The sequence below is a fragment of the Myotis daubentonii genome, chromosome 18, assembly GCF_963259705.1.
Source record: "Myotis daubentonii chromosome 18, mMyoDau2.1, whole genome shotgun sequence".
In the NCBI taxonomy this organism is placed as follows: domain Eukaryota; kingdom Metazoa; phylum Chordata; class Mammalia; order Chiroptera; family Vespertilionidae; genus Myotis; species Myotis daubentonii.
Window position 1 is genome coordinate 8,217,613 of NC_081857.1, and position 22,048 is coordinate 8,239,660.

At 42.4% G+C, this 22,048-nt stretch overlaps 2 protein-coding genes across 9 annotated transcripts in view; both read left to right on the forward strand.

The window, feature by feature from the left end:
- The first annotated feature begins 14,516 nt into the window (after positions 1-14,516).
- Positions 14,517-22,048, forward strand: part of ZC3H11A (zinc finger CCCH-type containing 11A) — a 38,597-nt gene continuing 31,065 nt past the window's right edge. The window contains exons 1-3 of one of the 8 annotated variants that reach the window (XM_059673588.1): positions 14,574-14,658; positions 20,414-20,467; positions 21,829-21,888. The gene's annotated coding sequence lies outside the window, so the exon portion shown is untranslated. Of the gene's footprint in view, positions 14,659-15,142; positions 15,203-15,268; positions 15,346-20,413; positions 20,479-21,699; positions 21,889-22,048 lie in introns of those variants that run through there. The other 7 variants (XM_059673590.1, XM_059673589.1, XM_059673587.1 and 4 more) reach the window with 7 other exon arrangements.
- On the forward strand, positions 20,953-21,547 carry LOC132220467 (uncharacterized). The gene has a single exon (XM_059673595.1). It carries the CDS (start codon positions 20,953-20,955, stop codon positions 21,049-21,051), a length of 99 nt encoding a protein of 32 aa, XP_059529578.1. The 3' UTR covers positions 21,052-21,547.

Here is a 22,048-nt window from a genome sequence, read left to right on the forward strand (position 1 = left end):
TGAAAGAAGCTAGACCTGAACATCTAGTTATTGTAGGATCCATTTATATAACATATGGAAAAGGTGAAACTATAGGGATGGGAGATAGGTTAGTGGTTGGGAGGTTTGGGGAAGGGGGGATTTTACTACAAAGGAATTTTTAGAGTAATGGAGCTGTCTCTATGGTACTATGATGGTGGATACATAACTCTATGTATTTGTCAAAATGTAAAAAGCTATAGTGTACAATGACCTTTATTGCATGCAATTTAAAAAATTAACCAGGCTTTCAGGGGAACCCATGATGGAATGCAGTTTGTGACAAATGAATCTAACTATATTACAAATATATGACATAACCTCACTATAGAGGGTGGGGGAGAAAGAGCTGGCCTAATTAACTTTGGAAAACAATGCTTTTACTTAAAACCATAAGATAAAAACACAAAGAATGCTACAAAAACACTATCCTCTAGTTGGTAAATTTGTATTTCACAGGAGTTTAGGTTAGCAATTCTGAAACTACTTTAAGTATACAGTATACTAAGGTTAAACAAGTAAATATTGTAGATAAGGAGAGACAGGTTTCTATCAGAGAAAGAAGTAACACATAAGCAAGTAGGAAAGGCTCCAGTGAACTTTGGATTAGAGCTGGGGTACAGTTTGAACTTATGTTTATTTTAATATAAATAAATGGATATATATATTGCCCTAACCAGTTTGGCTCAGTGGATAGAGCATTGGCCTGCGGACTGAAAGGTCCCAGGTTCAATTCTGGTCAAGGGCATGTACCTTGGTTGTGGGCACATCCCCAGTAGGGGGTGTGCAACAGGCAGCTGGTTGATGTTTCTCTCTCATCGATGTTTCTAACTCTCTATCCCTCTCCCTTCCTCTCTGTAAAAATCAATAAAATATATTTTAAAAAATAAATAAATAAATGGATATAGAACCCAATATAGATATGTGTGTACACATAGGCTAGTGTTTATACATTCCTTAGCTCTGTCCACTTGAGGGTCTAGATGTGATGTGACCCCAATAACAATGAACACACTTAGTGCTCAGAGCTTGGTTTCTAAATATCATTCTTCAACAAAAGTAACCAGAGCTCCTTGGATAAGTGGCTGGTTCTAGGGCTGGGGCAGAGAATGCACAGGTTGAGCTTGACCATCTTAGAGAAAAGAAAAGAAAACTAGAGAGGGTGAGGGGGAGAAAAGACAAGAAAAGATGAGGGCATATCCAAGGAACCAACTGAAAGAGCTCCCAAAGGCAAAGCTAGAACAGTTTAAGCAATAAAAATAAGTAATTATAATATAAATTTATAAAAAAGAATAAAATAAATATCCACCAGCTCATGACTATATTCAGGGCTCTCAGATTCACCCCATAAGTGGCCAGCATTTACATTCCAGCCAAACAGAGGACATGGTGCCAATCTGGTCTTGATGGCCAGGGCAACAACAACAAGCACATAGAGAGGATGGCAGCCCAGTCAAGTACGGGAGGCTTTGTATCAGATGTGAGAACAGAGATTGGACAGAACTGAATCTTAAGTATTGGCATGAGGGAATTCTTATGACCAAGAGGGGATGAAAAGTTATGGGATCAAAATAAGTTGTTAAGAAAGCTACCGCCTAATAGGAAAGGGAAGTTTGCACTACCACAGTTGGGGGACAGAGCCTGAAAAAAGTAAAGCCAACTCATATTTATACCCCAATAAGACAGTTACACTTATATGCACTCTTCCATTAATACTATATTGTAATTGTAATCCTATCTAATAAAAGAGAAACATGGTAATTAGCCGTACCTCTGCTACCCTTCCCATTGGCTAATCAGGGCGATATGCAAATTAACTGCCAGACAAGATGGCAGCCGGCAGCCAGGCAGCTTGAAGCGAACATGAGGCTTGCTTGCTCCAGTGACAGAGCAAGCCAACGTTCCCCGCCTGCCGCTGCCGGCCTCTGAGCTTGCAGTTTGAAACGTTACAAATATAGAATCTAAACAAACTCCAGAAACCTGCTTTCAGCCAGCCAGGATCTCAGAGCTGGAGTTGAAACAGTGTTTCGATTATAGAACCCAAACAAACCAGATACCTGCTTTCAGCAGCCGAGGCCTCAGAACTGGAGCCAAGCCTCAGAGCTAAAGCTGGCCCAGAATTTTAGAAAAAGGAAAAAAAGGAGCGGTTGGGAGCTTCAGTCACCCACCAGCCTGAAAACAGCCCTCAGCCCCTCACCCAGACTGGCCAGGAACCCCAGTGAGGACCCCCGCCCTGAAGGGGGTGTGACCAGCTGCAAACAGCCATCAGCCCCTTACCCAGGCTGGCCAGGCACCCAAGCGGGACCCCCACCCTGATCCAGGACACCCTTCAGGGCAAACCAGCCGGCCCCCACCCATGCACCAGGCCTCTATTCTATATAGTAAAAGGGTAATATGCCTCCCAGCACCGGGATCAGCGTGACAGGGGGCAGCGCCCAAATCCCCTGATTGCCCTTTGGCTCTGTGTGTGACAGGGGGTGGGGCCAAAACCTCCCTATCGGCCTTGCTCTGTTCGTGACAGGTGAAGGCGCCCAACCCCCTGATCGGCCCTGCTCTGTGGCTGATAGGGGGGAGTTCCCCAACCCCCTGATCATCCCGTGGCTCTGTGTGTGACAGGGTGTGGCGCCCCAACCCCCTCACCCCACGGGCCCTGCTCTGTGTGTGACAGGGTAGAGCCATAACCGCCCCATTGGCCCTGCCCTGAGTGTGAGAGTGGCAGCGCCCCAACCCCCTGATCAGCCCTGCTCTGTGGGTGATAGAGGGCGGCGCCCCAACCCCCTGATCCGCCCTGCTCTGTGTGTGACAGGGGGCGGTGCCCCAACCCCCTGATCAGCCCTGCTCTGTGCGTGACAGGGGGGAGCTCCCCAACCCCCTGATCGGCCCTGCTCTGTGCATGACAGGGGGTGGTGCCGCAACCTCCCCATCGACCCTGCCTTGAGTGTGACAGGGGGCGGTGCCCCAACCCCCCAATCGGCCCTACCCTGAGAGTGACTGAGGGTGGCATCGCAACCTCCCAATCTGCCCTGCTCTGTGCATGACGGGGGTGGCGCCCCAACTCCCCAATTGGCCCTGCTCTGAGCCCGACCAGGGGCTGCACCTAGGGATTGGGCCTGCCCTCTGCCACCCGGGAGCAGGCCTAAGCCAGCAGGTCGTTATCTCCCGAGGGGTCCCAGACTGCGAGAGGGCACAGGCCGGGCTTAGGCACCCCCCCTTCCCCCCCAAGAGCACAAATTTTTGTGCACTGGGCCTCTAGTCTTATATAATAAAAGCCTACTATGCTAAGTGTGCAGTCGTCCAGTCATCCGTTCAACCAATCAAGGCATAATATGCTAATGATATGCTAAGGCTGCTCAATGCTCGCTATGACGTGCACTGACCACCAGGGGACAGACGCTCCAAACAATAGGTTAGCTTGCTGCTGGGGTCCGGCAGATCGGGACTGAGTGTGACAGGGCCAGACATACCCTGGAGACCTCCCGTGGCCCCTACCTGTCCCCTTTCTTTTTATTTCTTGTTCTAAGAATTTTTACAAAGAAGTGGATGATAGACTTTCTATTAAATTATAATTCTTTCTCTTCCTTGATAGTTTTATTTTCTCACATTAGTTGCCAGGATGTTTTGAGTTCAATTGAATGCCAAAGTGCAGTAATTATCTGACCTCATATGCCTGATCATGTTAAATAATCTTAAAAATGTTACTGTTCTGGCTTTGCCTTTGGGAGCTCTTTCATTTGGCGCCTTGGGACATGCCCTCATCTTTTCTTGTCTTTTCTCCCCCTCACCCTCTCTAGTTTTCTTTTCTTTTCTCTAAGATGGTCAAGCTCAACCTGTGCATTCTCTGCCCCAGCCCTAGAGCCAGCCATTTCTCCAAGGAGCTCTGGTTACTTTTCAAGATCAGGATGAGAAAACAGATACAAAAATAGCTAATCAACTATGATTCCTTAATTAGTTAAATACAGTGAATGAATTATTCAGACTTACGTTACATTGAGTGTGACCTCATTTCTAATACTGTGTCATGTGAAATATAGGTTTGCTAAGTCTTCTCCCTCCCTCTTTGTCACGCGCCCTCTGATGGCGAGGAAAGGACAAGATTCCGCTGTCCCTCTCGCATGTCTCCTCCCTGAACACTGCCGTAGCGTCTTGGAGCTTTATTGGCCCTTCCAGCTTTCCTGTGCGCTGGGGGCCTGTACTGACAGGGGAAACTCTGAGTCTTAAGCCAGTCAATAAGTCGGTGTCACAGAAAGAAGGCAATGGTATTCTAAGAGACACAAGTGACCAAGGAAACCCATCTTACTTCTGTCACTTCCTTGTATTAGTCAACCACTTATGCTGAAAATAGATCAAAAAGTGGATATAAAAATTCTGATCACCAGATGTGGCATGTGCGGCACTGCTACCCCTCCAAACAGTTCTCTGACACCCCCGGGTGTCCTATGACTCAGCTCAATTCTGACCCTAGCTACCTGGAGAGAGCATCAGACCACAGGCTACGGGCTCAGTCCCACAAGATGGCCGGCTCTTTCAGATGCCAATTGCAAATCCACATTGTCACGCCTGCTTCTGACAGACTGGCTATAAATCAGAGGCTCCCAGAACCACCTCCTCAGGTTTGATTAATTTGCTAGAGCAGCTCACAAGACTCAGAAAACCAGCTTACTCACTAAATTACTGATTTATTACAAAGGTTATTAAAGGATACGAATCCACAGCCAGATAAAGCTTCCAAACAAAGCAGCTTATAGCTATCCTCATGGTAAAAGCACGCTGGCTCACCAACCAGAAGCTCTTTGAATACTGCCCTTATGGGTATTATGGAGACTTTATTACGTAAGCTTGATTAATTAAATCATTGGCTATTGGCAATAGATTGGACATCCAAACCCTCTTCCCTCCCTGGAGGTCGGGGGGGGGGGGGGACTAAAAGTTGCAACCCTCTAATCACATGGTTGGTTCTCTGATAATTGCTCCCTTCTTTAAGTGTAATTCAAAAGTCACTATGAAGCCCTGGCTGGTTTGGTTCAGTGGTTAGAACGTCAGCCCTTGGACTGAAGGGTCGCAGGTTCAGTTCCAGTCAAGGGCATGTACCTTGGTTGCAGGTTCAATCTCTGGGCCCCCATGGGGGTGCGTGTGGGAGGCAACCAATCAATGTGTCTCTCTCACATCGATGTTTCATTCTCTTTCTGTCTCTCCCCATCTCTTACAGTCTCTCTAAAAGTCAATGGAAAAATATCCTCTGGTGAGGATTAACGACAACAAAAGTCAAAAGTCACTATTAACATTACAAAGGTGCCTTTGTCATTCTCATCACTTAGAAAATTCCAAGTATTTTAGGAGCAAACTCCAAATATAGTATATTTCTTATTATAAATCACAGTATCACAGGAGTAAAAACTGTTATTTTGTGCAGCCTTTCCACTGTTTTGGTAAGAATGAAATACAATTCATTTGTGTCATGAAGCTTTATTCATGGTAGTTATAGTCTAGAAAGTCACAATAAATACTGAATTAATGAACACTACTGAAACACACTGCTCCTAAGGGAAATATACATTAGGTTCGTCTGAACTTCTGGTCACATTTTCATTAACTGATCAATGCATAACCTTGTTTTATGTGTAGTTCCTGTTTAAAGACACCTTATTTAACATACATTGTCAACGCATTAACATTGGCACTCGCTATACTATAATGCCCGCCTGAATGAGGCTTAGCTAGCACCATTCTCTTCCCCCTTATTGCCCTTTGAACACTAGACAGCACTTCAGCACTCCATTTGGAGATCATCTGAAACAGCGAAATCACCAAAAAAAAAGCACAAAAAATGAGGGGGAAAAAGTGCCACTAAAGTGCACACTTGTTTACAGTTTGAGAGCTGAAATGAGAAAGCAGAATTTTGCCTTGTTCAGTCTCAGGTGGGGGAACGTGCATGCTGACCCATTGAAAATGTTCCCGCTCTGCACCTGGGCATGTCCAGGAATGACCAAAAGTGCTAAGAGTATTGACTTTGAAGTTATAAATGAATTTTAGCAAGTAGGTAAATTTGCAAACACAGAATCTACAAATAATAAGGATCGGCTGCATGAATGTACCAGCTACAAAATAAATATTGTGCCATTTTGGTGATTCTAAATATGAGTTAAATGCTGATATATTTGCATTTAAAATGGCATTGCACAGTATAAATATGAGTGGTAACATTCATGTTAATAAACTGTTCTGTACTTAAAATGGCATTAAATAGGAAGGAACGCCATGAGACGTTAAGAGGCAGACTAGAAGAAAGGAAAAAGCTTTATGTTTTAGATAGAACTGCTAACAGCACTTTTTTCCTGGATAATAATCACACTGCAAAGTCCTTTTTACCATGTAAGGTAACATATTCACAGGTTCCAGGGATTAAGACATGAACATATGGGGGGGAGGGGCATTATTTTGTCTACCACAGATATGTAACAGGTTACTATCTCTGATGATAGATGACTCTGATAATAACTCTAGCCTTATTGTAGGAATCAGAGAAGTGGCGCTCAGGGAGGCCAATCGGAAGCTCACGTTTAGTCACCCTGGCAACAGCTCCTCCCACTCACCACCCACAGGAAATAGGTCCCTGCATCCCACCACCCAGGATCCGCAAGCTGGGAGCCCACGAGTTTCGGGGCCCGTTTGGACTTTCACCATCAGAGATGGCAGCAAAGGCGGCATCATCGGAACCTACCACGCCGAGGTCTTGTCATCCAGGTTATGCAAGATACCGGCAAGGTATCACATTCTCCAAGGTCTGGGCAGCATCCTCCTGGCAGCACAGGCGAAGACCACGCTTGGGCCACAGAGGAGCCGGAGCCGGTGCGAGGGAAGAGCGGCGGGCGGCGGCAGCTGGACGCGCAGCGCCCGCAGGCCTGTGTGAAGCCGACCGGGACCCGTATTAGCAGACGCGCGGCTGCATAGACCCTCCATCCGAGAGCCCCAGCGGCTGGAGCCGCGCCCGGCCCAGATGAAGCGCTTGTGCTGGGACAGCGCCGCCAGGAGCCAGGCCATGGAGGCAGCCGTGCAGCTGAGCTTTCACAAGCACTTTGACCCAAAGCTGCCCAAATACTGGCCGGTCTTTCGCTGAAGTTCTGAGTCCTGGGTCCCCAGCCATCATGCCCTTCCTCTGGGATTTGCTCCTTCATCTGCTTCTATGCATTTCCTCAGGGAAAGGGGACTTTGTCCTGAGAAATCAGCCTGTTCGCCAAATTGCCAGTGGGCTGGGGGTGTGGGGGGCGGTAATGTAATATGTCAGCCTTTTTTAAGCAGCAGGGCTGTACTGTTGCCTGATTTTCCTTTGACATAAAATGATCATTTCATATGCATTAAAAGAAAATCAGAGAAGTAAAAAGGTATGTGCACACACAGGCACACACAAACATCTGGGTTTCAAAAGAAGAAATAAGAAATGATATAAGAATGCTGCTAGGCCTGACACATTTGCTGGTTTCCTGATAAACTGATTTAGATTGTGTACCAGATATGGTATTAATTTAAGGGAGTCCCAGGAAACATCGGAGTAGAACACGGATATAGAGAGCTACCAATGCCCTGGGAGATGCCAGGCGGACACATCAGGGGAGGTCCCCACTAGGCTAAATATACAAGATCCCTAGGTGACTTGATCTTAGATGCTGAGAATCTAACAGAGCTCAGGTTTAGCTCAGGTGTCCTGGAGAACCCTGACTCTGCAGAAGTGGAAAAAAACATTCTTTTTCTTTTTAACTTTAAGTTTTTTATTTATTTATTTTTTTTATTTTTCAACTATAGAGCAAGGGGCTCAGCCCTTGCAGCCGCGGCGGCTTGCCTAGGCCCTCACAGCCCCAGGTTCATCCAGAAGGTCGTCCAGAAGGACGTCCGAAAGGTCATTCGGCTGTCCGATCTAATTAGCATATTACACTTTTATTATTATAGATTACAGTTGACATACATTACTACATTAGTTTCAGGTGTATGTCCCAGTGACTAGACATTATATAACTTACTGAGTAATCATCCTTATAAATCTCACACTCATCTGACAATATATATACTTATTAGAATATTACTGACTATACTAGAGGCCCATTGCATAGATTCATGCACCGGTGGGGTCCCTTGGCATGGCCTGCGGGGATGGTCTGAAACCGGCAGTCCAACACCACCTGCCACTCCTGCCTGCCTGCCACTCCCGCTCATCCTGGCCCCGCTGCACCTGCCGCTGCCACTGGTAGGCTCGCTGCCACTCCACTGCGGTCTCCAGGCTGCAGCGGCCAACCATGAACCCTGTATCTGGCACCCATCAGTCAGCTGAGCGGTGCCCCCTGGTGGTCAGTACACATCATTGCGACCAGTCATTTGGTCATTCAGTCGCTTAGGCTTTTATATATAAAGATAGAAGCTAGAGGCCCGGTGCATAGAATCGTGCACCGGTAGGGTCCCTCAGCCTGGCCTGTGCCCTCTCGCAATCCGGGACCCCTCAGGGGATGTCGGACTACTGGTTTCAGCCCGATCCCCCGAGGATCACTTAGGGTTTTATATATACAGATAGATTCCCCATGCTGTACTTTACATCCCCGTGACAATTCTGAAACAACCAGTTTGTACTTCTTAATCCTTCCACCTTTTTCACCCATCCCCCCCAAACCCCTCCCATTTGGCAGCCATCAAAATGTTCTGTGTATCTATGAGTCTGTTTCTGTGCTGCTTATTCATTCTGTTTTTTAGAGTCATTTGTTGATAGGTATGTATTTATTACCATTTTGCTGTTCATATTTTAGAACTTTTTCTTCTTCTTCTTAAGGGAGACCCTTTAACATTTCATATAATACTGGTTTGGTGGTGATAAACTCCTTTAGCTTTTTTCTTGTCTGGAAAGCTCTCTATCTGTCCTTCCATTCTAAATGATAGCTTTGCTGGGTAGAGTAATCTTGATCGTAGGTCCTTGCTTTTCATCACTTTTAATATTTCATGTCAATCCCTTGTGACCTGCGAAGTTTCTATTGAAAAATCAGCTGACAGTCGTATAGGAGATACCTTGTAGGTAACTAACTGCTTTTCTCTTGCTGCTTTTAAGATTCTCTCTTTGTCTTTAACCCTTGGCATTTTAATTATGATGTGTCTTGGTGTGGGTTCATCTTGTTTGGGACTCTGTACTTCCTGGACTTGTATGTCTATTTCCTTCACTAAATTAGGAAAGTTTTCTGTCATTTTTTCAAATAGGTTTGTTCTCTTTTCTCCTTCCGGCACCCCCATGATGTGAATATTGGTATGCTTGAAGTTGTCCCAGAGACTCCTTACACTATCCTCATTTTTTTAAAATTCTTTTTTCTTTTTGCTGTTCTGATTGGGTGTTATCTACTTCCTTATCTTTCAAATCTCTGATTGGATCCTCTGCTTCATCTACTTCATTGTTGATTCCCTGTAATGTATTCTTCATTCCAGTTAATGTATTTTTCATTTCTAACTGGTTCCTTTTTATGTTATCTAGTTCTGCTTTTAAGTTCCCTATCTCTTTGTTGAAGTTCTCACTAAGTTAATCTACTCTTCCCCTAAGTTCACTGAGCATCCTTATAAGCAGTGTTTTGAACTCTGCATCTAGTAGATTGCTTGTCTCCATTTTGTTTAGTTCTTTTTCTGGAGTTTTGCTCTGTTCTTTCATTTGGATCATGTTTCTTTGTCTCCTCATTTGGCAGCCTCTTTATGTTTGTTTCTATGTATTAGGTAGAGCTGTACATCTCACGGGCTTGATAGAGTGGCCTTATGAAGTAGGTGTTCTGTAGGGCCCAGTGGCACAGCCTTCCTGATTACCCACGCTAGGCACTCAAGGTACATACCCCCATGTGGGCTGTGTACACCCTCCTGTTGTAGTTGAGCCTTTATTGCTGTTGGTACATCAATGGGAGGTATTTAGCCTCAGGCTGATCAGCTACAAGGACTGGCTAAGATAGAATTTTGCCCTTGAACCATGGGAGGCATAGCTTAAAGAAACAGAAAATGGTGAATAAGGGCCAATGATTGCATCACGATTTGGAGTTGGACAGATCTGGGTGTGATTCCTGACTTTGCCGCTTACAACAATGACATCTTGGACACATCACTAGAACTTTATAAGAATTTCTAAAAAGAAATTAGTAATATTATCTAATAGAGTTATTATAAGGATTCCATTGGATACTTTATTATGTGCCAGCACAAAGCCTGGCACATAATAAAGTATCAATAAATGCTTGTTAATAAGAGGGAAATAAGTACTAAAAAGGATCCATCCAATTGAAAACTAATGCCCCTACCACAGTAATTACAGAGAAGCCATGAGATATAAATCCAAATGAAATATATTTAAGAGTGCCTGAGAGGTGAAAAAAATAGTCAAGGAACTTGCTGAGGCCTGGGGGTGAAGATAAGTTGGGAAATTAGGCATGCCAGAGGGAAACAAGAAATTGAGTGTAATGCTCCCCCACCCAACTTTTTTTTAAACCAATGTATGTTACTAAACTTTGGGAAACAATCAGAGAGAAAGTTAAAACTACAAGAGACAAAGGGGATAATGGGTAGGATCAAGAAGGGACCACTCTGCTGTTTCCATTGACTTCACGGTGGTCACTCCTACCCAGCATTAACTCTAGTTCAGCCTTTCTGAAACAACTTTGCAAATATCACATCCTCTACTTTTTTCTCCCTGTTTCAAAGCCTTCAAGGAATTCCTATTGTCCCTAGAACATTATTCAAATGCCTTCCCAACATTCAAGACCCTCCATAATCTTGCTCCAACCTACTTTTACAAAGTTTACTCGTTCCATAAACTGTGGACTTTTATCTAGTTCAGCAGTTCTCAACCTGTGGGTCGCCAACCTGTGGGTCGCGACCCCTTTGGGGGTTGAACAACCCTTTCACAGGGGTCGCCTAAGACCATCGGAAAACACATATATAATTACATATTGTTTTTGTGGTTAATCACTATGCTTTCATTATGTTCAATTTGTAACAATGAAAATACTTCCTGCAGATCAGATATTTACATGACGATTCATAACAGTAGCAAAATTACAGTTATGAAGTAGCAACGAAAATAATTTTATGGCTGTGGGTCACCACAACATGAGGAACTGTATGAAAGGGTCGCGGCATTAGGAAGGTTGAGAACCACTGCTCTAGTTGAATTTCTCTCCTTACTGCGTTAGGGGTCTCCCTAACATAGCTTCTTTCCTTGTCTTCACTTAACCTCTCACCCCTGTCCTACTTGACGTCAATTTAAGTCTCCCTCCCTTCAGAAAGTATTTCCTGAAACTGTACTTACCAATGACTGCCTCTTCCTCTCTAACTCTCCTGGACCTAAAGTGAAGGTTGTAAACCAGCCTATAAAGTGACTTTTTTTACTTTGTTTTGAGTTAGTTTCCAAATGTACAAATCAGAAATTTTCACATTTAAAAAACTGAATTTCCAGCGTCTCTTGAAAAATTGGAAATGTATTAACACTGGTTCTATGTTCCCTCCTGGCAAGAATGAGTTGAATTTGAGTGGTAACAGCTGACTCTTTAGCTAGGGCATGCCCTCGAGTTTTATTCTTATACCTGGCTCACCATACTTATCATGTATACAGGTGCCTGGCTCGTATAAACATTTGAGTTTGTAACGCCAGGTCTAAGCTATGGCTGGACACTTGGTGTACACTAGCTGATAGTTATTTATCTTTATATTTATCATGTCTTTCAGAAAAGTTCCACATATCACACCTATTGTGGATCCCCACAATGCCTAGCACAATACCTAAACATAGGAGAATACTTAGTGTAAGGTACATGCTGATGTTGATAATGAAAACTTAGTCTGCCTTTTCTTAACTAACCCATCACCCAACAAAACTACAGTTCAGTATGGGGAAATTAAACAGCCTAAGAAAGCATTGACAATAGAGAGGTAGTACTAGGAAGGTTGGCTTGAGAGATAGCAGCTAGATTAAGAAGTTTGAAATTTATCCATTGTGGTTAGTAGGTATTTGTGACTCTCACCCAAAGCTTCTTGCTGGAAGAATCTGTTGGCCCCTCTTTCCTCACTCATGTAGGACAGCTGAGACCGAAGGGCAGAAAGAAAAAGAGAAAGGATGATGGATAGTGGTAATGGACACTGAGTTGGAGGATGGACTATCTATTTGTATGGCAGTTACTTTTTCACTCTATTTTCTAATGTGAAAAGGTACAAACTGAGGCTACTCCCAACCTGTGGGACCCACAGAGTTGGACTAGAGTTTCAGGGAGAAGGATAGGTCAGGGTTTGAATCCAGATCATATGAATCCACAGTCAGTCAACATGAAGAGAGGAGGATTTACCATGAAGTAAATGGAGCTTAGCCTTCAGGGCCCCTTACTTATAGAAGCCATCTCTGATGCTCTGGGCAGGACTACAATAGTAATGTGATCATTATAAAATTCGCAAAAGTAAGATATTTTAATAGCAAATGCTTAAAAGCCATGTGTTTTCTTGTTTGTTTTGTTTTTGTTCTTTCACACAGACTCACTCCAATAACTTCCCCTGTTGGGCATTTTTGAGATCTGGCTAAGAGAAAGATGAGTTGGGGTACAATTATTTTGGGTTCTATCTTTGCGATTTACAGTCATTTTCCTTAGAGTTGCTATTGCTAGACATGCAAGTATAAACATGGCTTTCAAGAATACCCCTGTTACCTACTGGGTGGACTCATCTGGCATTATGACCCAAAGCTGTAGGGCCAGAGGTCAGATCTTGATATAAGTGGCATGTAGATTGTGGAACTTGCTTATTAGGTCTGGTTGACATGGCAACCACAGAGTATTATCATGTAAGGCTCTGGATCTAGGATTGTAATGTTGTGACTTCTTACTCTGGAAGAAGTTAAAAGCCCAAGTGTGAGGGGACTCAGGACCCAGCTGTGAGCTGGCTGGACTCCTTCACCAAGTTGGTATCTGGCGGAAGCAGTCCAGGAGGAAATAAAAGGTACTGGAGTCCCATCTGCTTTACCATCAAGTGTATCCTTCCTTAGTAGCATAACTGTGTCCGCTGGAGTTCAGTAAAATGTAGCCACCTAAGCAAGTTCTGCTGAGCCTCTAACCCAGGGGGCATTTTAGGTGCCTAACTTACCAGTATAATCTATTTAAGTATATTTTAAGACTACAAAAAGAAAGAATATAAGCTAAATTAATGAGATTATTTCTCAGGAATGAGATTAATAGAGATTTAAATTTTCTACTCCATTTATCTGTATTATTTACATTTTTTTTTAAAACACACTCATCTGTATTACTTTTATAACTGGAGGAAAAAGGTGCCAGAAGCTGGTCCATCCTTGCTGCTTGACACAGTCACTGCAGGGAAGAAACATCTCCACAGCATATGTTTCAAGGGACCTGGCATATATGGCATACTGTTCTTAATATGTTTGCTCCCCTACTTAGCGCTTTGTGTTTTAACCAAGGTCACCTCTCTGAGAAAGGTTGTTTCCCCAGGTGGGGATTTTTCCCTGGAGTTAGGGATTAACAGGACTAAGTGAATAAATCAGTAAAACCCCTTAACTAAGTGCCAGGCGGGTAGTTAATCACTTTAACTACAAACAATCACGCTAAACCACAGAATCTTTACTTAGGATAATCTCCTTTAGTTACTTCCTTGTAGCTTAACAGAACAATAGAGTAGTGACCTTGGAATGGAGATAACAAACGCCCTAACCTTTGGAATAGAATGGATAGGATTAAATTCAAATGGTATAAATACAGATGTAACGGGACAATAAAGGGAGAACCTGAAGGCTGTCTCCGTGTCATTCCTTCTTCACTGACTCCGTCCACACCTTTGGGAACCCCTGGACCTGCTGGGGCTGGACCCCAACAAAAAGGTACAAACATTCAAATGGGAAAATACAAGCTAATGTCAATAATTGAGGAGGCCAAAGCTGATGTTCTTCCTTCTCCTCCCCAAAGCCTCATGAGGTTTTTAGTGACCATGAAATGTTTTTCCAATACAAGAAAAAAAAAATTTTTGTATTGGAAAAACCCAAAAACCTAATTTCACTTCTTCATATAAAAATAAATGCACAAATCCTTCAACATTGCATGGGGAAAGTAATTTATTTCTAGATTAGATGTCTACACAGCTGGGACCATTTATTATTAAGCCAAAGTTTTTTTGGAGAGAGAAAAACTGACCGCCTACTGTCTGGTAGACACAGCTCTCGCAGCTTTCTCGCTTAGTGCCTCATTTGATTTAAAAACAAAACAAAAACCTTTAAAAAAAAAAAAAAAAGACGGTTTCAATAAATCCGTTAACTTTATAAAACGCGTTCATGGGAAAGGAACTGCCTCCTTGGCCTACCGCCTCCGCTGTCACGTGACCCCGCGGCCAGCACGCCATCTTACGTATCGCCTCATAGAGGAACTACATCTCCCAGAATCCTCGCGATTGCGTCGTGCTGGCACTTTTAACCGCCCGGTCTTAGAGCGGAGCCTGTAGCCGGGCGCCATCTTTGAGGCTGGCAGTCTTGGATTTCTGCTGGTGCTGCTGCTGTGAGGACGGTGGAGGGCAGCGGCTAAGAAAGAAGAAAGACGTGGCAGCAAGCGGGAGTCGGGGAGAGTGTCCTCGGTTCGGTAAAGTTTCTGTTCTCCGGTAACTAAACCCGTTTTTTGATTCCCGGGTGGCTTGGGGCCGGGGAGGTTGGGGTGAGGGCGAGGGGAGTGGCCGCGGCCTCCCCTCGCCCCTGGGTCGCGGCCTAGTCCGGGAAGTCATAGCGGGTCCTTCGGCCCCGCCGTCACGACAGCATCCCCCTTCCCCCCCTGCGGCCGCTGCCCTCATCGGGGCGGGCGGGGAGCCCCCGGCCTCCCTCGGTTCGCTCCCAGCCCACCTCACCCCACCCCCACAGCGCCTGCTCCCTTCCCAGCCACCTCCCCCCTCCCCCACATCCGGTGCTGGCGAAATTAGGAGCCGGGAGCAGCTCCTCCAAGCCCCCCTGCTCCCCGGCTCCCGGTGCGAGAATTGACGTTCGATTGCTTTTTTGGGGGGGCCATAGCTTCCCTAGTTCAGCGGACCCCCACTGCTTAAGTTAATCTGAGCGCCAGGAGCTGAATTTACCTACTCTCATTCCTCTCCAGGGTCTCACTACTTTGGAGGTTTTCTCAAATTCCACATACAGAAAGCCACCGACCTTATTCCGGTATCCTACACCCCTTCCTTATCCTAATTATACGCCCACCCCCAGCCCTCCGCATCGGAGTCAAGAGCCACAGGGACACTTCAGTTCTCCTTGTAGGATTGATGAAATCGTAATGAAGAACGCCCCCTAAACTCCCATAAGCGGTGCGGATTCCTCTGGGGGAAGGCCCGTATTATTGACATCTTACAGGCCTTGGTTCTGGACGTTGAGAAGGAGGCTGTGGATCTAGTGGTAGCGATGCTTTTTAGGGTAAATGTATGTAGGTATTGGGGGAAAGGGAGGGATCAACCGAGAAGGAATGGAAGTAGCTTAAAGCTCATTTTAGTTTTTGTTGCTCATGTAGAGTCCAACCAATGAGTTACTCATGTACAGGCCAGAAAGCTTCTGCAGTCTGAAAGTGTCTTGAAACTAAACTTGGATTAATTGAAAGTAAATTGAAAGTACATCTTGTGATCTTGATTTTTAATTTTACCCACAAAGCATATATATATATATATTTTTTGCCACCCACATTTTAAAAAATTGTATTGCTGTTAATTAGAGCTGAGAGGGGTCAACTAGCATTTGTTGTTAATGACCAGTATGTGGAGTCTGATTTAGCATTTCAGAATTGACTTTTTGGGTTGTATTGACAAATCAGTCCTAAATGATCAATGTTGAATGATGCACTATGTTTTTGTTTAAATGAAATTTCCTGAAAATAATTAATTTCAGGATTAATGGAAATTGATGTTGTTGTTGTGAAGCTTTATAAAAACACATTTTTAAAGGTGAAGGCATTTCAAGCAGATATAGTTCTTGATGAAGCAGAAAGAACATGGGCCTGGGATTTGGAAAACCTGGCTTCTAGCTGCTACTGACCAACTTTATGACTCTGGGAAAGTGGGCCTCAGTTCTTTTTTCTATAACATGAGTGGATTGGACAATTTGAATTCAGAACTCAGAAAGTCAGAAGGGATCTTAAAGCCCTCTGAGAAAGAGTTTGGGAATGTTCTCCATTGCTGTCACTTTTCCTCCAAAAATAACCTGGCTTGGAAGTCATTGGTCCAAAGGGAATTTGATTCCCCATAGAAATTGGAGAATAGGTAATGCAAGTAGAGAGGAACAGCTGTATTTCTTCTTGAGCAATAAACCCACTAACAGATTCTGGTACCAATCTTGGAGGCATAAAGAGAATGAATGTATGTACCCTAAGTGTACCAGTTTCCTCACTCGCTCCTGGTGGAAGATGCAGCACTTTTAGTAGTGCTGGAATTCTGGGATGTGTTCCTATCAATTCTAATACAGATAAAGAAGATGTGGTAGAGAGAAAGATGGTGGCAGAAGGAATGGATAAAGAGGCAAAATTGCCTGCTAAAAAGAAAAGAAAGAAGGGCTTGCGAATTAAGGGGAAAAGGCGACGAAAGAAACTGATCCTTGTGAAAAAATTTAGTAAGGATTTGGGATCTGGGAGGCCTGTTGCAGATGCCCCTGCTTTGTTAGCTTCCAGTACTCCTGAGCAGGATGAAGAAAGTCTTTTTGAGAGCAATATAGAAAAACAGATCTACCTACCTAGTACTAGAGCCAAGACCTCCATTGTATGGCACTTCTTTCATGTTGACCCCCAGTACACCTGGCGGGCTATTTGTAACCTCTGTGAAAAAAGTGTTAGTCGGGGTAAACCAGGCAGCCATCTTGGGACATCTACTCTTCAAAGACATCTGCAGGCAAGGCATTCACCTCACTGGACAAGGGCCAACAAATTTGGAGTCACTAGTGGGGAGGAGGACTTTACTCTGGATGTACCTTTATCTCCCTCTTCTGCTGGAAGCAGTGGAAGCTTTGAATATATTCCTACTGATCCATTAAACGATAATAGAATGGGTAAGAAACGGGATAAATCAGTATCTGATGCCCTGAGGGCAGAAAGGGGGAGATTTCTCATCAAAAGTAACATTGTCAAGCATGCCTTAATTCCTGGAACGAGAGCCAAGACATCTGCAGTTTGGAATTTTTTTTATACTGATCCTCAGCACATCTCAAGAGCTGTGTGTAATATATGTAAAAGAAGTGTGAGCCGTGGTAGGCCAGGTTCTCACTTAGGAACTTCAACACTTCAACGACACCTGCAGGCCACACATCCCATCCATTGGGCTGTTGCCAACAAAGACAGTGGTGCGGTTGGAAATGGATTAGATGAGGCCGAGACTGAGAGAAATCTCTTGAGTGATACTTCAAATGGAGAGAAGTCTACAGGCAGCCAAGATTTAACAGCTGAGGACCTTAGTGACTCTGATTCAGATGAACCTCCTGTGTTAGAGATTGAAAATAGGATATCTGAGAGTCCTATTCCTGTTGCAGAACAAGATACTCTGATGCTTGCGCAGGAGAGAGAAACAACATATTGTGAAAATTCAGTCTCCAGTCAAATAAGTCAGGCGATTATTCAAATGATTGTGGAAGATATGCATCCTTACAGCTACTTCTCAACCCCAGCCTTTCAGAGGTTCATGCAGATTGTGGCCCCCGATTATAGGTTACCATCTGAGACTTTCTTCTTCACTAAGGCTGTACCTCAGTTATATGATTGGGTCAGAGAAAAAATTTTCTTAACTTTGGAGAATGTTCAAAGCCAAAAGATCCACCTGACTGTGGACATATGGACCCATGACCCATCCACTGACTATTTTATTGTGACTGTACACTGGGTCTCCTTGGACACTGCACCTTCTTCCAATAATGGCTGGATCCCTGATTTTAGAAAATGGGCAGTGCTTTGTGTAACAGGTTTGGCCAAAGACTGTTTGGTAACCAACATTTTACAAGAATTAAATGACCAGATTGGTCTGTGGCTTTCTCCTAATTTCCTCATTCCTAGCTTCATTGTTTCTGACAATTCCTCTAATGTGGTACATGCAATCAAAGATGGTGGTTTTACCCACGTGCCATGCTTCCTGCATTGTTTAAATATAGTCATTCAGGATTTTTTCTGTGAGCACAAAAGCATTGAGAACATGTTAGTGGCTGCTAGGAAAACCTGTCATCATTTTAGTCATTCAGTCAAGGCTCGTCAGATACTACAAGAGTTCCAAAATGATCGCCAACTTCCGTGGAAGAATTTGAAGCAGGATGAAACTGGCCATTGGATTTCTACCTTTTATATGTTAAAATGGCTCTTGGAGCATTGCTATTCAGTTCACCATAGTCTTGGTAGAGCCAGTGGAGTTGTACTCACCTCCCTTCAGTGGACCCTAATGACTTACGTTTGTGATATTCTTAAACCGTTTGAGGAGGCCACCCAGAGAGTTAGTGTGAAGACCACAGGATTGAATCAGGTGCTACCCACAGTCCATCATCTACTCCTTTCCCTGCAGAAACTCAGAGAAGATTTTCAAGTCAGAGGTATTACACAGGCCCTCAATCTGGTGGACAGTTTATCTCTGAAACTTGAAACGGACACCCTACTAAGTGCCATGCTCAAATCTAAGCCCTGTATCTTGGCTGCTTTGTTAGATCCTTGCTTTAAAAATAGTTTGGAAGACGTTTTCCCTCAAGGTGCTGATTTAGAAATGTATAAGCAGATCCTTGCAGAAGAAGTTTGTAATTATATGGAATCTTCCCCAGAGGTCTGCCATATTGCAACTTCAGAAGCTTCTGGTCCCTCAGCTATAGTACAAATGGACTCATTTACTTCATCTACAAGAGAAGGCACCTCCAGTTCAGGGTCTGTTGATAGTTCAGCTGCAGATAATGTTGGCATTGGAGGCAAAAGCTTCATGTTTCCGTCTGCTGTAGCAGTAGTGGATGAATACTTCAAAGAAAAGTATTCAGAAATCTCAGGAGGTGATGACCCTTTGATTTACTGGCAGAGGAAGGTGAGCGTATGGCCAGCTTTGACGCAAGTTGCCATTCAGTATCTAAGCTGCCCTATGTGTAGTTGGCAATCTGAATGTATCTTTACTGCAAATAGCCACTTTCATCCAAAGCAGACCATGAGCCTGGACTTTGACAATATAGAACAGCTGATGTTTCTGAAAATGAATTTGAAAAATGTTAAATATGATTATTCTACATTGGTTCTGAGCTGGGATCCTGAAAATGAAGTTGTTCAAAGCAATGAAAAAGAAATATTATCTTAATTTTCCTTTCTCCATTTAAAATGGGCAACTTCTTGCTTTGTACTGTATTCTAATTGCTATAGTTGTTACATATTGTTAACTAATTATTCTTTATACATGAATCTGGGGAAACCTGAAAACACAAAAAGGACTGAAAATTCCTCAGAGGTAATGTTGGCAAAGTGAAGATTAACTTTAATGATTTCACAGTACTAACTCAATGTGGCTGTCACATGAAATTTTGTTTACACAAGTTGAGAGAAAGATATTTTTTATTTAAAAAATATAGTGCAGCATTGAAAGGCCTTGTGCTATTTCTTACTGGTAAACTGAACTAGTAATTGGTTTTAAGTAAAAATCTCTCCCAACATGAAAAGTTTGATTACTCTAAAACATACTAAGCTGGTATTTCTCCCCTTCACCCCCACTTATCTATTTCTTTTAAAACTCTGAGTCGTACTTAAAGCTTGGCAAACACAAAACTTACAAAATTGTTTTATATTTGGAAATTTCTAATTGCCTCCTCATACTGGTCAGCTGAGTTTACCCTTTATAGAATTGGATCTATATATAAGGGAAACATTACAATTAGGAAAAATTACTTTTAATCTTTGAATTACCTTTTTTAACCTTTTTAAAATAGTGTAAAAACAAAGATTACATAGGTGCTTTTGCCTAATTATGGGTAAATGACATAGTAAAAATTTTACAAAATTTCAAAAGATTGAATGGGAATTAAAGTCTTAGTCCCATACATGAGCATACTTTGACAGTCCTAGTATCCATTTTCCAAAGAATGTTTTTCCAATATTAAGTGATCTTAAATACTTTTTAAATATATACTGAATTCTTCATAACTACGTATTCTTAACTTCGAAATTGTTTTGGCCTCAATTCTAAACTAAAAATCAGCAATCAATATTTTCATGTGTTAGGAATCATTTCCTCACTGGTAAAATGAGAATGGATCTCAGTGATTTTTAAGGTTCCTTTCCACTCTGTTTCTATGATTGATTGGGAGGCCAGAAAATGATGACTTTTAATAAAAGTCTATTAAAATTTTCAGACTGAATAACTAATGTAAGATCCCAATTTTTCCTTTTTTTCATTTTAGATTTGGGGATATTCCCTGCCCAAAAATTTCCTGGAAAATTGACTAGTATTAAGTGTGAGTAAAAGGTGTCCACTTTTTTTTTTTAAGTTTTTATTTTAGTTTTGTCTTGGATAGTATTTGGCAAGATTTAGCCTAGAAATAATGTAGTATCTATTACATGAGAATCAAAATTGCTTTGTTACTGGGCTGGTTTCAAAATTTAAAATTCATTTCTATGTATCAAATCGTTTTTTTGGTGGGGTTTTTTTTTTTTTTTTTTTTTTTTTGGCCTTTTTTCTTTTAATTCTGAAATGGTAAATGTACCATTGTGGAATGAAATTTCAACTTCAAAAGTTTACCCTTTTATTAACTAGAGTAAATGGATAATTGCAACGTCTTTAGTTGTAGCCATCAGTAGTAAAGAATTTAAAATTAGGCTGCATAAGCAAGCCTTTGCAGGGCCAATATTGAATTTCATGCCAGTTGACACTGGTTGCTATAAAAGAAAAACAATCTTCCCTTAATAGAAGCTTTTTGTATTTTGACAGTGCCAGCTCAGTATGGCTATAATGCTGCTCTGCCTTCTACAGCTTGCTGCACCACTCTGTAGTTACTCTATAACTGTACATTTCTATCTTTTTTGGTTAAACACTCCCTGAAGATGAAAAAGATAATGATATACATGCATCCATATTGTACACATTGATATATGTGTAAAGATTCCCTTCATCTTTATTTTGCCAGCTGGGCAAAATTTTGTGTAACATACTTCATGATACTTTGGTATAAGAGTAAGTTCACTACTTTCATAATGAACCCAAATCTAAAGGCTTTTGTAGTGTATTTTAAAAGGGAAAACTTACCCAAATGTTTTATTTCTACACATTTGTGTGTATGTGTGTGTGTGTATGTGTGTATAAGCCAGTTAGTATATATGTATATTATGTACATAAAACACTTTATATTTTTACATACAAGTGTGCTTTTATTATACAGATAATAAAGATGGGGGAAGGTTTCTGTTTTTTTCTTAATAGGTGAAGAAATCTTGAAGACCAGAAATTGGATCTTATTGAATTTTGGTGTTCTTTTTATTTTTTCTCTTTCTTTTTTTCTTTTTAAATTATATTGTTCGACTATGGAAGATGGATTTTTTTTAAAAAAATAATCCTTTGAATTTCAAGTTCATCTTTAAATGAACTTTTTTGTTTGTTTTTTGTTTTTGTTTTTATTTTGAGGAGATAACTAGCGATAGCTGTCTCCAGTCTGACAAAGGTTGTTCGAATGGACTTAATCTCCCAATAGTTGGGAAATGTTTTAAAAACACATCCTGTGTTTGAATTGTGGCTGAGAGGTTTCCTTGGCAATGTGAGGAGGAAATTTTTTTCTGCCTCATTATTATTAATTCATGGATTGAGTGTTGGTTCGACCTACAGGCGTGATAGATTGGAACTCAGTGAAGACACAGATGTTCCTGTTGAGAGCAACCAGCTAATGTAAGTGTGGAAATTGGTTTTTTTCTCATTAAAGGGATAAACATTTTTTTAATTTAAGGCATAATTTTCCTGGATTAGTCAGAAATTAACCATCATCAAAACTTTTTTTTCTTGTAATTGTTTACAAGCTTTTGGTTAGGGAATAAAGGCACCCCCTTTC